The following is a 15,065-nucleotide window of genomic DNA, read 5'->3' on the forward strand; positions in this document are numbered from 1 at the left end:
TTCAAAAGCATCAATTCTTCAGTGCTCAGCCTTCTTTATGATCCAATTCTCACATCTGTACACGACTACTGCAAAAAGCATAGCTTTAATTGTATGGAAATTTGTTGACAAAGTGATGTCTCTGCTTTGTAATATGCTGTGTAGGTTTGTCATAGTTTTTTATCCAAGGAGCAAGCGTCTTCTAATTTCGTGGCTGGTCACCGTCTGTAGTGATTTTGGAGCCCAACATATGAAGTCTGTCACTGTTTTTATTTTTTCCCCATCTTTGCCATGAAGTGATGGGACCACTTGCCATGATCTTAGTTTTTTGAATGTTGAGTTTTAAGCCAACTTTTTCACTCTCCTCTTTCACCCTTGTCAAGATACTCTTTAATTCCTCTTCACTTTCTCTCATTAGGGTAGTGTTATCTGCATATTTGAGGTTATTGATATTTCTCACAGGAATCTTGATTCCAGCTTGTACTTCATCTAGCCCAGCATTTCTCATGATGTACTCTGCATATAAGTTAAATAAGCAGGGTGACAATATACAGCCTTGACATACTCCTATCCCAATTTGGATCCAATCCATTGTTGTATGTCCGGTTCTAACTGTTGCTTCTTGACCTGCATACAGGTTTCTCAGGAGGCATGTAAGGTGGTCTGGTAATCCCATCACTTTTATGAATTTTTCAGTTTGTTGTGATCTACGCTGTCAAAGGCTTTAGTGTAGTCAATGAAACAGAAGTTTTTTTTGGAATTCCCTTGCCTTTTCTATGATCTACTGGATGTTGGCAGTTTGATCTCTGTTTCCCTTGCCTTTTCTAAACCTACCTTGTACATTTGGAAGTTCTTGGTTCTTGTACTGTTGACACCTAGCTTGAAGGATTCTTGCAAAAATTCTTTAATTCATTAATCTTTGTGCATCAGTATGTTCACTTAAAACAAACTTCAAACGTTCAGAAGGGCATATGATGAAAGTCTCCTCTCATTCCTGTGTCCCAGCCGCTGTGTGTTCTTCTAGAAATATTTTGTGCACTTACAAGTACATTTAATTTCTATTTTTCTGCTTTCTTTTTGTACAATGTAAACAAACCTAGTTCTGTATCTTACTTTTTTCTGGTAATAGCTCTTGATGATGGCTCCAGATCCACTCGAGGATTTTCTCGTTTTTGTGTTAGGGCTGAATGGCACTCCACTGGGCTCGTGTGCCACGATCACGTCCACCATGTACATTGTGAAGACTGAGTCCTGAGCAAACTCACATAGACTAGATTTGAATGGTACTCCCTTCAAATGGTTTCTCAGTTACAGTCAAATGTAGTAGCTTTGATTGCAATTTACGTAGTCAATTCCTTTTAATGAATATTTACAGTTTTTAAAAAAATTCTAAACACTACTGAACTGAATAGTCTTACATACATTGTTTGACATCTATGGAATAATTATCTGTTGGATACCATTTCCTTTAATTCCTAAACCGTTTATCATCTCTACTAATTTAATAATTAGACATAATCAGTTAATTATGGAGTTGTTTAAAAAATTCTTTACTTGTCATTCTTCAAGGAATGGTACCATACTTTGAATCCTTTTATATTTGCCCTGACCTAGAATGTTGGTGTAGATAAGCAAGCCCTCAGTGTGGGCTGGAGTGTGTCTCAGCTGCCAGATTCTGTTTCCGTTTTTATTCATCTAAGCTCTTCATCTTTCTTTTGAAATTCCTAATAATGAGAGAAAAAAATTATTGTCAAAGCTTAGACCACAGCTAGATGCATTTAGAAGCAGAAGTGGTATTTATTCTAAGTTACAGAATAAAATGAACCACAGTCTCAGAAATAGTTTCTTAAAAAGCAAAATGTTTCACCTTTCTTTGTCTGGAAAAAATGTTTCTTATTCTTCCATGGAAAATGTGGTATGAGATAGACTATGTCTTCACTGAGATTTAGTTGAGCTATACGTAAAATAATGGAAAATTTTTCTTTTTTATCAAAAAAATTTTTTGATACAGTTTATCAAAGTACATTTTTTAAGCCACTTCGTACAAAGTGAAAAGACTGGAATTATCCTGTGCTGTGCTTAGTCGCTCAGTCATGTCCGACTCTTTGTGACCCCATGGACTGTAGCCCGCCAGGCTCCTCTGTCCATGAGATTCTCCAGGCAAGAATACTGGTGTGGGTTGCCATGCCCTCCTCCAGGGGATCTTCCAAACCCAGGGATCGAACCCATGTCTCCCACATTGCAAACGGATTCTTTACTCTCTGAGCCACCAGGGAAGCCCATGAATACTGAATTGGGTAGCTTATCCCTTCTCCAGGAGATCTTCCCACCCCAGGAATAGAACTGGGATCTCCTGCATTGCAGGCAGATTCTTTACCAACTGAGCTACCAGGGAAGCCCCTGGAATTCTCCTACTTGATATTAAAGTGGATAAGTCAGTTACTTGTATTGGCTTATTTATGTTAAGGTCCATTTAGTGTCCTGGTTGCTACTTTGGAAACTTTGATGAAGTATATTTTCCCACCATCTTTCCCTCCTACCCGCCCACCCCTGCCGACTTGTTTGAGTATAAAACTGAACAGTTTTCAGTTGGGAGAAGATTGAAATTTGCTTCCTATTTGGAAAAGTCACAGTTTTATCATTTTAAATGTGTATCACTGAGGTAAGAGCGAAAAATCTCTTTTTTTCTGATTAGCCTAGAGGATTTCAGCTCAATTAAATTGACTTCTGATGTGAGCCAGACCTAAAAATTAAAGATGTGTTTTGTTTCTTTCTTACAACTGACCCTGAAACATTCACTGCCTGAAATTCTAGGAGGCTGGAGGGGAAAATAAATTCTATCATAGTTCTTGGGATTTATATCAAACAAGTAGGAATAGATTTGGGGTAATTTTCTGATAATTGACCTTTGGGCTTAGTCAGTCAGTTGTGTCTGACTCTTTGTGACCCCATGGACTGTAACCTGCCAGGCCCCTTTGTCCATGGGGATTCTCCAGGCAAGAATACTGGAGTGGGTTGCCATGCCCTCCTCCAGGGGATCTTCCCAACCCAGGGATTGAACCCAAGCCTCCCACTTGCAGGCGGATTCTTTGCCATCTGGACACCAGGGAAGCCCAAGAAAATGGAGTGGGTAGCCTATCTTTTCTCCAGGGGATCTTCCTGACCCGGGAATTGAACCAGGGTCTCCTGCATTGCAGGCGGATTCTTTACTAGCTGAGCCACCAGGGAAGCCCATTAACTATTCTACATTTCCTAATTAATGGTGGTGTTAACCAAGACACAGACTCCTCAGTGGTGATTGCTTCTGTGGAAGAGCGTCCTTAAGGAGAGTCCTTAAGCCATCAGGGAAGCCCCACTGACCTTTAGATGATTATAAGTTATGCTCTAGTGATTTTTTAAACAACTTTGAGATATAACTCACATGCTGAATAATTCACCCATTTAAATTGTACAATTTAGTGGCTTTTATTGTTCACAGAGTTGTGCAGCCATTGCCACAATCAATTTCGGAGCACTCTCCTCACCGCAAAAGGAAATCCATTACCCGTTAGCAGTCGCCCTTCATTTCTTCCCGCATTTGCCAGCTTTAGTCAAATACTAGTCTGATTTATGTCTCTAAAGGTAGATTTCGGACATTTCATGTAAGAAGACAGGACAGCGTGTCAGTCTTTTGTGTTTGACATCTTCACGTAGAATGTTTGCGAGGTTTATCCGTGCATCCTTGTATCCTTGTATCAATCCCTTTTCATTGTCAAATCATGTTTCCTTGTATCGTTATATTTCATTTACCCATTCATCAGTTGATGACTATTTGGCAGATATTCATATACAAGTTTTTGTGTGGGCATATGTTTTTATTTCTCTTGAGTATATGCCTAAGAGTGAAATTTCTTGGTCATATATGATAACTCTGTGTTTAATTTTTGAGGAACTGCCTATTTTAAATTTATACCAGCAACATATGATGGTTCTGATTTCTTCACAGTCTCCAACATTTGCTATTATCTATCCTTTTGTTATAGACATCTTAGTGATACGGAATGATGTCTCACTGTGGTTTTGGTTGGCATTTTCCTAATGGCCAGTGAGACTGAACATCTTTTCATGTGGGAGGAGGAAATGGCACCCACGCCAGTGTTCCTGCCTAGAGAGTCCCAGGGACAGGCGAGCCTGCTGGGCTGCCGTCTGGGGTCGTACAGAGTCGGACACGACTGAAGCGACGTAGCAGCAGCAGCAGCAGTGGGCATCTATAAATTTTATTTGGAGAAATGTCTAGTCATATCTGTCTTTTGCCCATGTTTATTAGTTTGTTATGTTGTTACTGATGTTAAGAAATCTTTGTATAATCCAGGTAGGTGCTGCTTATCAGATACATAATTTGTAAATATTTTCTACCCTTCTGTGGCATTATCACTTACTTGATGTTGGCCTTTGAAGTACAGAAGTTTTTAATTTTGATGAAACCAAATTTATATATTTTTATTTTGTTTCTTGTACTTTTGGTGTCATATCTAGAAGCCATTGTCTGAGCCAAGGTCATGGATTTACTGCTTTATTTTCTTGTGAGAGTTTTACAGTTTTAGCTCTATTTGAATATGTGATTTCTTTCGAGTTAATTTTTTTGTATATGGTCTAAGGCAGACTGCATTCCACAGTCTTTTGCATGTGGAATTCAATCGTCCCAGCGTCTGTAGTAGAGAAGACTTTTTTTCCTCTGTTGAATAGACATGGCACTGAATTCTGAGTCCTTCAACTCTGTTCTTTTTCTTCATGGTGTTTTGGGTTTTTGTTTGGTCGACTGTTCTGGCTCCCTTGCATATCTAAGTAAATTTTAAGATTAGTTTATCAGTTTCTGCAAAAAAAAAAAAAAAAAAAGAAAAAAGCTAGCTTAGATTTTATTGTGGATTGAGTTAAACTGGTAGATCAAATTGAACAGGATTGCCTGTTTAACAATATTAAGATCCATTAACATGAGTCTTTCCATTTATTTAGGTTTTCTTTGCATTTTTCAACAGTGTTTTATAATTTTAAGAGTAAAGTTTTGTGTTTATTTTGCAAAATTTATTCCTAAATATTTTATTCTTTTTGATGCTGTTGTAAATGGAATTGTTTTTAAATTTTATTTTCAGATTGGTCATTGCTAGAATATAGAAATACAGTTGCTATTTGTATATTGATCTTGTACCCTATAATGTTACCGAGCTCATTTATTAGTTCTAATACTCGTAAAATTGTACTTGTTAGGATTTTCTAGATACAGTGTCATATCATCTGTAAATAAATATAGTTTCATTTCTTCCTTCCCAGTTTCAATGGAAATTGTTTCATTTCCTTCATTGTACTGATTAGAACAGGTTGAGTTGAAGTGCTGAGACTGGACATCCTCATCTTGTTCCTGATCTTTGGGGGAAAACATTCAGTTATAGTGATTTTTTTTTCACTCTAAAAAAATGGGCCATAACTTTGCTTTGAAGATTAATTTGCTTTTGATTTAAGATTCTTTTCCTTTTGTTTACATACACAGATATGTGCTGATTAGAAGGCTCAGTTGTGCAGTGTGGAGGATAAGACAGTGCCTTACAAAGATGGGGTTTGGGAGTGACCTGAAGAATTCACACGAAGCTGTGTTAAAATTGCAAGACTGGGAATTACGGTTACTGGAAACAGTGAAGAAATTCATGGCCCTGAGAATAAAAAGTGATAAAGAATATGCATCTACTTTACAGAACCTTTGTAATCAAGTTGATAAGGAAAGTACTATCCAAATGAATTATGTCAGCAATGTATCCAAGGTAAGAAGAATAATTTCATCATTTTTCGTCTGTAGCTTCGTAATTGTCCTTAAAGCAAATAGATAATACTATTGAAAGCTCCTGCTGCTACTGCTGCTGCTAAGTTGCTTCAGTTGTGTCTGACTCTGTGCGACCCCATAGACGGCAGCCCAACAGGCTCTCCCATCCCTGGGATTCTCCAGGCAAGAATACTGGAGTGGGTTGCCATTTCCTTCTCCAAAGCATGAAAGTGAAAAGTGAAAGTGAAGTCACTGAGTCGTGTCCGACTCTTAGCGACCCCATGGACTGAAGCCTACCAGGCTCCTCCATCCATGGGATTCTCCAGACAAGAGTACTGGAGTGGGGTGCCATACTATTGAATAAGCACACCTAAGTCAGCATTCTAAAGCAGTGGTTCTAAACTCCTGCTGACCATCAGAATCACATGGGGAAAGTTTCAGAAACTGTGAGATTTGGGTCCATCTCCCAATATTCTGGGTCATTAGGTCTGAAATTTTTGAGCTTTGAAATCTTTTTTTTCCCCAATAGGTGTCCAGATTATTCTAATGATTAGTCAGCTTTGAGAACCCTTCTTAAAATTTTATTTTCCTAAGTACCCTACTTCCTTGGGTCCCTTGCGCCCTGCTGTTTTATCCTTTTGGCACAAACTTTCTTTATAACGCACCTTCCTTGAATTCTTCTGTGAGTCATTAGTATAGTCCCATGGAATATTGTAATGTGTAGGTGTTTTTTGCTACCATTTCGTTACTAAAATGCTAATATACTGATGATTTAATGACACGTAAAATTCTTTGAATAAACAATACGGTTTTTTAACTTAAAGATTATATTATTATTATTATTCATTTTATAAAATATATAAAATTAAAAATTAAGGGCTATAAAAATAAAGGTCCATATTGTACTGCTCATTATCCTTTGAAGGCATAAAAGATGAAATATTACACACCTTAATAGTCTTGGATTTTTGCTGTTTCCATTGTCTTCACATTTCACTGTATGTATTCAAAGTTAAGAAAATTTTATTTTACTTCAGAAAGTTAGAATTAGTGTGTTTCTTGCACTCACGGGTCTTAAGATTTGAGTAGATTGTAGAGGAAGCTCTGTTTCTTATGGGGATTGTGTGTGTGGTGTGTGATCTGGGAAGGACCTTTGATTTCGCTGAGAACTCCTAATGTGAAAATCTTTAACTTCCTTTCCTGGGCCAGTGAGGTTCCCTGAAGAACATTTCTCTAGGTTCTAGTCTGAAGGTAGGGTTGCTGGATGTAGCAAATTAAAATATAGATCACCAGTTAAATCTGCAGGCAACAATGAGAAATGCATAGCCTCGGAGTGCTCAGTCGCTCAGTCGTGTCCCACTCTTTGTGACCCCGTGGACTGTAGCCTGCCAGGCTTCTCTATCCGTGGGATTCTCCAGGCATGAATACTGGAGTGGGCTGCCATTTCCTCCTCCAGGGATGCATACACTAAAGACTATTTTTTGTCCGCTATTCAAATTTACCTGGTGTCCTGTATTTTGTTAGACTACTCTGTTACGGGAATATGTAGAGAAAGTAGATTGGGTGTTCAGAGAGTCATGTTTTAGTTAATCCTCCTGGTTTGGTAAGCTGCCTGGTGTCTCTGCATCCAGAGGCTCTCTGGTTAATTTTTTCTGCTTGTTTCTGTCTGCTCTGGGGGAGGAATAGTTGCCTGTCTGTGGGCTGAGCAATAGGCCCTAGAATTCTGGCTGTTCCTTATACAGCCTGAACCGATCCTCCTGTTTCAGCGCCCTCTCCTTTTCCTTCATTTAGCTTTCTCCAGTTCCCGGGCTTTCCTGGAGTTATCTGGCCCTGTAGGTGGGTCTTTTCTTCTCCCTGCCCCCCCGAGTCTTATTGAGATATCATTGACATACATCGCTGTATAGATTTAAGGTATATAGCGTGATGGTTTATGTCTGTTGTGAAATGATTACTGCAATAGATTGTAACTCTTTGCAACCCCATGAACTAATACAGCTCCATGGAGAATTCCCCAGGCCAGAATACTGGAGCGGGGAGCCTTCCTCTTCTCCAGGGGATCTTCCCAAGCCAGGGATGGAACCCAGGTCTCCCACATTGCAGGCAGATTCTTTACCTGCTGAGCCACGAGGAAAGCCCCATTAAAAATGGTAGAAAAAGTTTCTCCTTTGGATAAGAACTCTCAGAATGGACTCACTTAACAGCTGTCCCATCTCATACGTCAGTGTGACCCACGGCCACCGTGCTGTGCCATCCCTGGCGCTTACTTGTCCTATTACTGGAAGCTTGGCCTCTTCACACGTTTTCCTCCAGTTCCCCCTCCTGTCACAAGGCCTTCTCTTCTTGACCTCGACTTTATAGAACACTTGTGTTTCAGCTTTTCCTGATGCTACTCAGTTACCCCTTCCTGCTTTTATAATATTTTCTAACATTTTTATTGGCATGTCTTATCTGTGATTGTTGCCTTTTCTATCTTCTTTGTGATTGTAAATTTATACTTTATCTTGTATTTCAGTGGGATTTTGGAAAGGAGTGGAAAAATAGCCATCTGTTTTATTGACTATGTTTAACTGGAATTATACTCCTTAGGAAAGTAAGGTACTGGAAGGAACAAGAGATAGGATTAATGGGTAAGAAGATACAGGACTTGTGAGGTCAGGACAAAGGAGGAATCATCAACGTGTGCATTGAAGTGTCAGGTATTAAGGTGAGGAATCAGCTCAGTTCAGTCACTCAGTTGTGTCCGACTCTTTGTGACCCATGAACCGCAGCACGCCAGGGCTCCCTGTCCATCACCAACTCCCAGAGTCCATAGATGGAGACAAATGCTAAGATGATTAAAAAAGGCAGTAGAATGTGGGGCATGGAAAAGGGGGCTAGGGAAGGGTGATAGATTGAGAGGAAGTGGTCTAAGTGGGTAGTGTTGCTTTTCAAAGAGGAATGCTTGAGAGATAACGGTTGAACAATGGTAGGAAACCCAAAGAAAAACAAGGAGTATGTCAGCTTTTCCTCTTAATGCTGAAAATGCATCATTTATTCTACCTAAAAGTAAAGTTCAATATATCAATTTTTTATTTAGCTCATTAGGTTTTTCACGTTATATCTAAAAAAAAATCTGCCTGATCCAAAGGTGTTTTCACCTGTGTTTGCATCTGGAAGTTTTATACTTTTATATTTTTGTCTATGACCCATTTTTAGTTAATTTTTGTATATGGGACAAGCTATAGATTAAAGTCAGTTTTTCCATCAACATTTTTAGAAAGGATTAAGCTTTCTGTATTGAATTACTGTTTCATTTTGTTGAAAATCAGTTGACCATAATGAGTAAGTCTGTTTCTACACACTTGATCTGTTCCATTCATTTCTGTATCTACCGTGACACCAGTAACACTATTTTGATTACTGTGACTTTCTAGTAATCTCAAAGTTATATAGTGTAATTTCTCTTTGTGCTCTTTTCCCCCAAAATTGTTTTGACTATTTTAATTCCTGTGCATTTCCATATGTGTTTTAGAACAACTCATCAATTTTTTTAAAAGAGGTTACTGAATTTTTATTGGAATGCATTAAATATATATATATATAGGTAAATTTCAGGAAAATGTATATTTTAACAGTATTGGAGCTTTACAATACACCATATTATATTGGAACTTTATATATACACCATAAACATGGTGTATCTTCTTTTTCTGAATAATCTTACAGTTGTCAGTGTATAGACCTTTCAGATTTATGTGTATTTCATATTTTTGGATGTTCTTATAAGTAGCATTTTTCCTAATTTTCCGTTTTCCACTGTTCATTGTTATTATATATGTCAATCTCATAACGTAAACTTGGCAAAACATACTTATTTGCCGTTTCCTTGTAGATTCCATTGACTTTTCTACACAGATGATTATATTATCTGTAAACAAAGAGAATTTTAGTTCTTCTTTTCCAATTTGGATGCCTTTTATTTATTTTTCTTGCCTTCTAACAATAGCTAAAACCCCCAGTGCAAAATTCAATAAAAGTATTGACAGCAGACATCTATGTCTTGTTCCTGATTTTAGGGGAAAAGCATTGTCTTTCAGTATTTGTTATGATGTTAACTTTGGTAGATGTCTTCTATACGCTTGTGAAAATTCCCTTCTATTCCTGCCTAGCTAAGACTTTGTTCATTAACATTGGATTTTGTCAACTGGTCTATCTTCTTCTGCTTAGATGATTATGTTTTTCTTCTCAGTTTAATAATATGTTGAAATGTGCTCATTGATTTTCAGGTGTTTGAAACATTTGATGATTGCTAAAAAAAAAAAAAAAAACAACAACAAAATGCGACTTGTATTCCTGCATTAAATCCCACTTCATCTTTTTTTGTATTATCCCTTTTTTATATCACTGGATTCAATTTGCTAAAAATTAGTTTTTGGAGAATTTTTTTTATCAGTGTTGCTGGAGGATTTTGATCTAGAGTCCCTTTTGTTTTAATATTGTCTGGTTTTGGTATCAGAGTTATGCTGGCTTCATTATACAAGTTGGGAAGTATTTTCTCTTCTTCAATTTTCTGAAGAAGTTTATGTAGAATTGGTTTTATTTCTTGCTTAGATTTAGATGTTTGATAGAATTCACCAGTGAAATAATCTTGGTCTAGAGTTTTCTTTGGGAGAAGGTTTTTAGTTATAAATTTAATTTTTAAAATAGAGAGCTATTTAGATTATCTTTTTCTTCTTGAGTGAACTTTGGTGCCTTTTGGGAATTTGTTCATTTTTTTCTAAGTTGTCCATTAATTTTTAGTGTTGTTTATTATTTTGCCTTATTGTCTTTTTCCTATTTGGAGAATCTGTAGTGGTCTTATCTCTTTCATGCCTGACATTGGTAATTTATGTCTTTTTTTTCCCCTGATCAGACTGGCTAGAGATTTCTCAGCTTTACTGATGTTATCTGGGAACCAGTCTTTTATTTCATTCACTGTCTCTATTGATATTCTGTTTTCTGTTGCATTGACTTCTGCTCTGCAATCAGTTAATTTTTTCCCATTTAACCTGGGCTTCATTTACTCTTTTTCTTCTCTGAATTAATAAAGTAGAAATTGAGATTAAGACCATCTTCTTCTGTAGTGTTCTCAGTTTTCTCCGAGTAATGTTTTTGCTGCATTTCAAAAAACTCTCTGATGCTTATTTTCATTTTTTTCAGTTCAGAATACATTTTAGTTTCACTTTTGATTTCTCCCTTGACCCATGTAGTCTTTTAAAGTCTATTATTTAGTTTCCAAGAAGTTTTTTCTTTTAAGAGATATTTTTGATATTGATTTCAAATTTAGTGCCATTGTCTTCCAGGATCTAATCTTACGTGACTTGAAGCCTCTTAAATTCACGGGTGCTCGTCTCATGATGCAGCGTGTGCTCCGTCCGGGTGGCTCTTCACGTGCACGCTGTGCTCTGCGCTTGTTGTTTGCACTGCTGTACAGGACGGGTCACGACGGTCGATAGTAGTGTCTTTACTCGTTTCTGTCTCCCTAGCAATCAGTCACTGGGAGGGGTGTTGAAACCTCCGATTATAATTGTGACTCTGTCTGTTTCTCCCTGAGGTTTGGTCATTTTTTATTTCATATCTTTTGAATCTCTGTTACAAAGTACATAGTTATTTAGACTTGTTCTCCCTTTTTGACAAATGAATTAACCTTTTTCCCTTCCTTCCTTCCTACCTCTTTTTCTTGTTAGGATAGTTTTTTGGTTTGTTTGTTTTACTTCCAGTAAAACTGGTGTACACTGTAGAGTGCTCATTACAGCGTCTCGTTATCATCTGTCAGCATATAATTGGCCCCTTCACCCTTTCACTAACGCCCGAGCCTGCTTTCCCTTTGACAACCACCAGTCTGTTCCTGCGGGTTTTGTTTTCTTTGTTCATTTGTTTTGTTTTTTAGATTCTGCATTTAAGTGAAATCGTACGCTGTTGGTCTTTCTCTGACTGACTGACTTCACTTTGCATAGTAGCCCCACAGCCCATCCATGCTGTCATAAACGGCAGCATTTCCTTCTTTCCTCTGACTGAGAAGTACTCTGTCGTGTATATGTACACATCTTCTTTATCTCTTCGTCCCCTGATGGACACTTAGGTGATTTCCATGTCTGACTGTTTTAAACAGTGTTACAGTGAACATAAGGAGGCATCTATCTCCTTCAGTTGGTGTTTTTGTTTACTGTAGATAAATATGCAGAAGTGGAATAACTAGATCATACAGTTCTAGTACCGTATGAGGTATGTTATTAATCATTGGAGGAACTGTCATATTGTTTTATACAGTGGCTGCACTAAATTACATTCTCACTCACAGTATGTAAGGGTTCCTTTTTCTCTTAAAAATTTCCAGTACTTGTCCTTTTGGTAAAAGCCATTCTGACACGTAAGTGATGATATCTCATTGTGGTGTGATTTGCGTTTCCCTGATAGTTGGTGGTGATGAGCAGCTTTTAATGCACCTCTGCCTACTTTAGAGTTGGGTTTTGTTGCTCTTGTTTAGTTGTATGAATTCTTTATATGGTCTAGATATTCGTGCTTTATTGGCTGTATGGTTCGCCAGTATCTTCTATTCTGGAGGTTGACTTTTGGTTTGGTTGATGGTTTCCTTTGCTGTACCGAAGCTCTTTGATGTAGCCTGGTTTAGTTTTGCTTTCCTTGCCGTTACCTTTGAATCAGACCCAACACTGTCTCTGAGTGATGAAAAGGAGCATGGTGACTGTGTGTTCCTCTAGGAGTTTTATGGTTTCTGATCTTACATTCAAGTTTTCAATCCATTTTGAGTGGATTTTTGTGTATGGTGTAAGATAGTAATCCAGTTTTATTCTCTTGCATGTGACTGTTTGGTGTTCCCAGTACTATTTATCAAAGAGATTGCCCTTTCACATTGCATATTCTTGCCTCCTTTGTTGTAAATTCAGTTTAGTTCAGTCGCTCAGTTGTGTCTGACTCTTTGCAACCCTCCCTATCCATCGCCTCCCTGTCCATTGCCAACTCCTGGAGCTTACTCAAACTCATGTCCATCGAGTTGGTGATGCCATCCAACCATCTCATCCTCTGCCAATCCCCTTCTCCTCCTGCCTTCAACCTTTCCCAGCATCAGGGTCTTTTCTAATGAGACAGTTTTTCGCATCAGGTGGCCAAAGTATTGGAGTTTCATCTTCAGCTTCAGTCCTTCCAATTAACATTCAGGACTGATTTCCTTTAGGATGGACTGGTTGGATCTCCTTGCAGTCCAAGGGACTCTCAAGAGCCTTCTTCAGCACCACAGTTCAAAAGCATCAATTCTTTAGTGCTCAGCTTTCTTCACAGTCCAACTCTCACATGCATACATGACCACTGGAAAAACCATAGCTTTGACTAAATGGACCTTTGTTGGCAAAATAATGTCTCTGCTTTTTAATATGCTGTCTAGTTTGGTCATTACTTTCCTTCCGAGGAGTAAGCGTCTTTTAATTTCATGGCTGCAGTGATTTTGGAGCCCAGAAAAATAGTCTGTCACTCTTTCCTCTGTTTCCCCATTTATTTCCAGTGATGGGACTGGATGCCATGATTTTAGTTTTCTGAATGTTGAGCTTTAAGCCAGCTTTTTCACTCTCTTTCACTTTCATCAAGAGGCTCTTTAATTCCTCTTCACTTTCTCCCATAAGGGTGGTGTCATCTGCATCTCTGAGGCTATTGATGTTTTTCCTGGCAATCTTGTCGTAAATCAGTTGTCCATTTGCTTGTGGGTTTGTTTCCCAGCTCTCTCTTCTGTTCCATTGATCTGTGCGTCTCATGCCAGTATCGCCCTGTTTCCATCAGCATGGTCTGGAATCAGGGAGCATGATGCCCACAGCTTTGTTCATTCCCCCCTTCTTTTCTTCCTCAAGGTTGCTTTAGCTATTTGGGGACTTTGATACCATACAGATTTTAGAGTTACTCTAGTCTGTGCAAAATGCCATTAGAATTTTGATAGAAATTGTGTGATATTATTTCAGGCAATTTATTGAGACTTGTTTTGTGGTCCAGCATGTGGCCGAATCTTGAGAATGCTCCACATGCCCTTGAAGAGAATGTGTGTTCTGCTGCTTTGCGGTAGAATATTCTGTGTATTTCTCTCAAACCAGTCAGGTCTAATGATTCATTTCAAGCTGTTATTTCCCTGTTGATTTTCTGTGTGGATATTTATCCATTGATGTAAATGGGGTAGTCTCCAACAATTACTGTATTGCTGTCAAATTTTCCATTTAGATCTGTTGATAGTTGCCTTATATATTTAAGTGTCCCTATGTCATGCGAAGAGTTGACTCATTGGAAAAGACCCTGATGCTGGGAGGGATTGGGGGCAGGAGGAGAAGGGGACGACAGAGGATGAGATGGATGATGGCATCACTGACTCGATGGATGTGAGTCTAAGTGAACTCTGGGAGTTGGTGATGGACAGGGAGGCCTGGCATGCTGCGATTCATGGGGTTGCAAAGAGTCGGACACGACTGAGCGACTGATCTGATCTGATGTTAGGTGTGTAGAGATTTATAAATGTTACATCCTCTTGTTGAATTGACCCCTTTACATTATATAATGCTTTTCCTTGTCTTCTATTATGGTCTTTGTTTTAAAGTCTGTTGTGTCTAATGTTAAGTATAGCTACACCAGCTCTCTTTCCATTTCTCTTTGCATGGAATATGTTTTTCCATCCCTCTGCTTTCAGTCTTTGTGTCCTTAAACCTGAATTAAGTCTCTTCTCGGCAACATATAAGTTAGTCTTTTATTTTTTAATTTTAAAAAATTTATCCATTCAGCCAACCTGTATCTTTTAACCAGATAATTTGGTCCAATTACATTGAAAATAAATATTAATAGGTGTGTACTTATGTCATTCTGTTGCTTGTTTTCTGGCTCTTTTTGTAATTTCTGTCTGTTCCTTTCTTCATCTCTTGCTTGTTTCTCTTGTGGTTTGATGAATTTCTTTAGTGTTATGTTTAGATTCCATTCTCATCTTTTGTGTATCTACTGTATATATATATTTTTTTGTGGTTACCATGAGGTTTACATATAATGATCTATATATATAGCAGTCTAGTTAAGTTGGTAGCAACTTAAATTTGAACACATTCTGAAAACTTGCATTTTTATTCCCCTCAGTCATGTTTTATGTTCTTGATGACATATTTTACATCTTTTTGTGTATCCTTTAACTAATTATGTAGTTAAAGGTAACTAATCCTGTAACTAATTATGTAGTTTTAATTAATTTTGCTACTTTATCTTTTACCCTTCTTACCAGTAGTTGTGGTTAATCTACTACCTT

The 15,065-nt window shown here is 37.9% G+C and overlaps 1 protein-coding gene across 4 annotated transcripts in view; it reads left to right on the forward strand.

Annotated features, from left to right (window-relative positions):
- Positions 1-15,065, forward strand: part of FER (FER tyrosine kinase) — a 456,972-nt gene that overhangs the window by 34,890 nt on the left and 407,017 nt on the right. For all 4 annotated transcript variants that reach the window (XM_070794110.1, XM_070794112.1, XM_070794113.1 and 1 more), the window contains one exon: positions 5,504-5,771. In XM_070794110.1, the coding sequence (XP_070650211.1) occupies positions 5,565-5,771 (207 nt within the window). In that variant the 5' untranslated portion in view covers positions 5,504-5,564. The remainder of the gene's footprint in view (positions 1-5,503; positions 5,772-15,065) is intronic.

This window comes from Bos indicus, chromosome 7 (assembly GCF_029378745.1).
Source record: "Bos indicus isolate NIAB-ARS_2022 breed Sahiwal x Tharparkar chromosome 7, NIAB-ARS_B.indTharparkar_mat_pri_1.0, whole genome shotgun sequence".
In the NCBI taxonomy this organism is placed as follows: Eukaryota; Metazoa; Chordata; class Mammalia; order Artiodactyla; family Bovidae; genus Bos; species Bos indicus.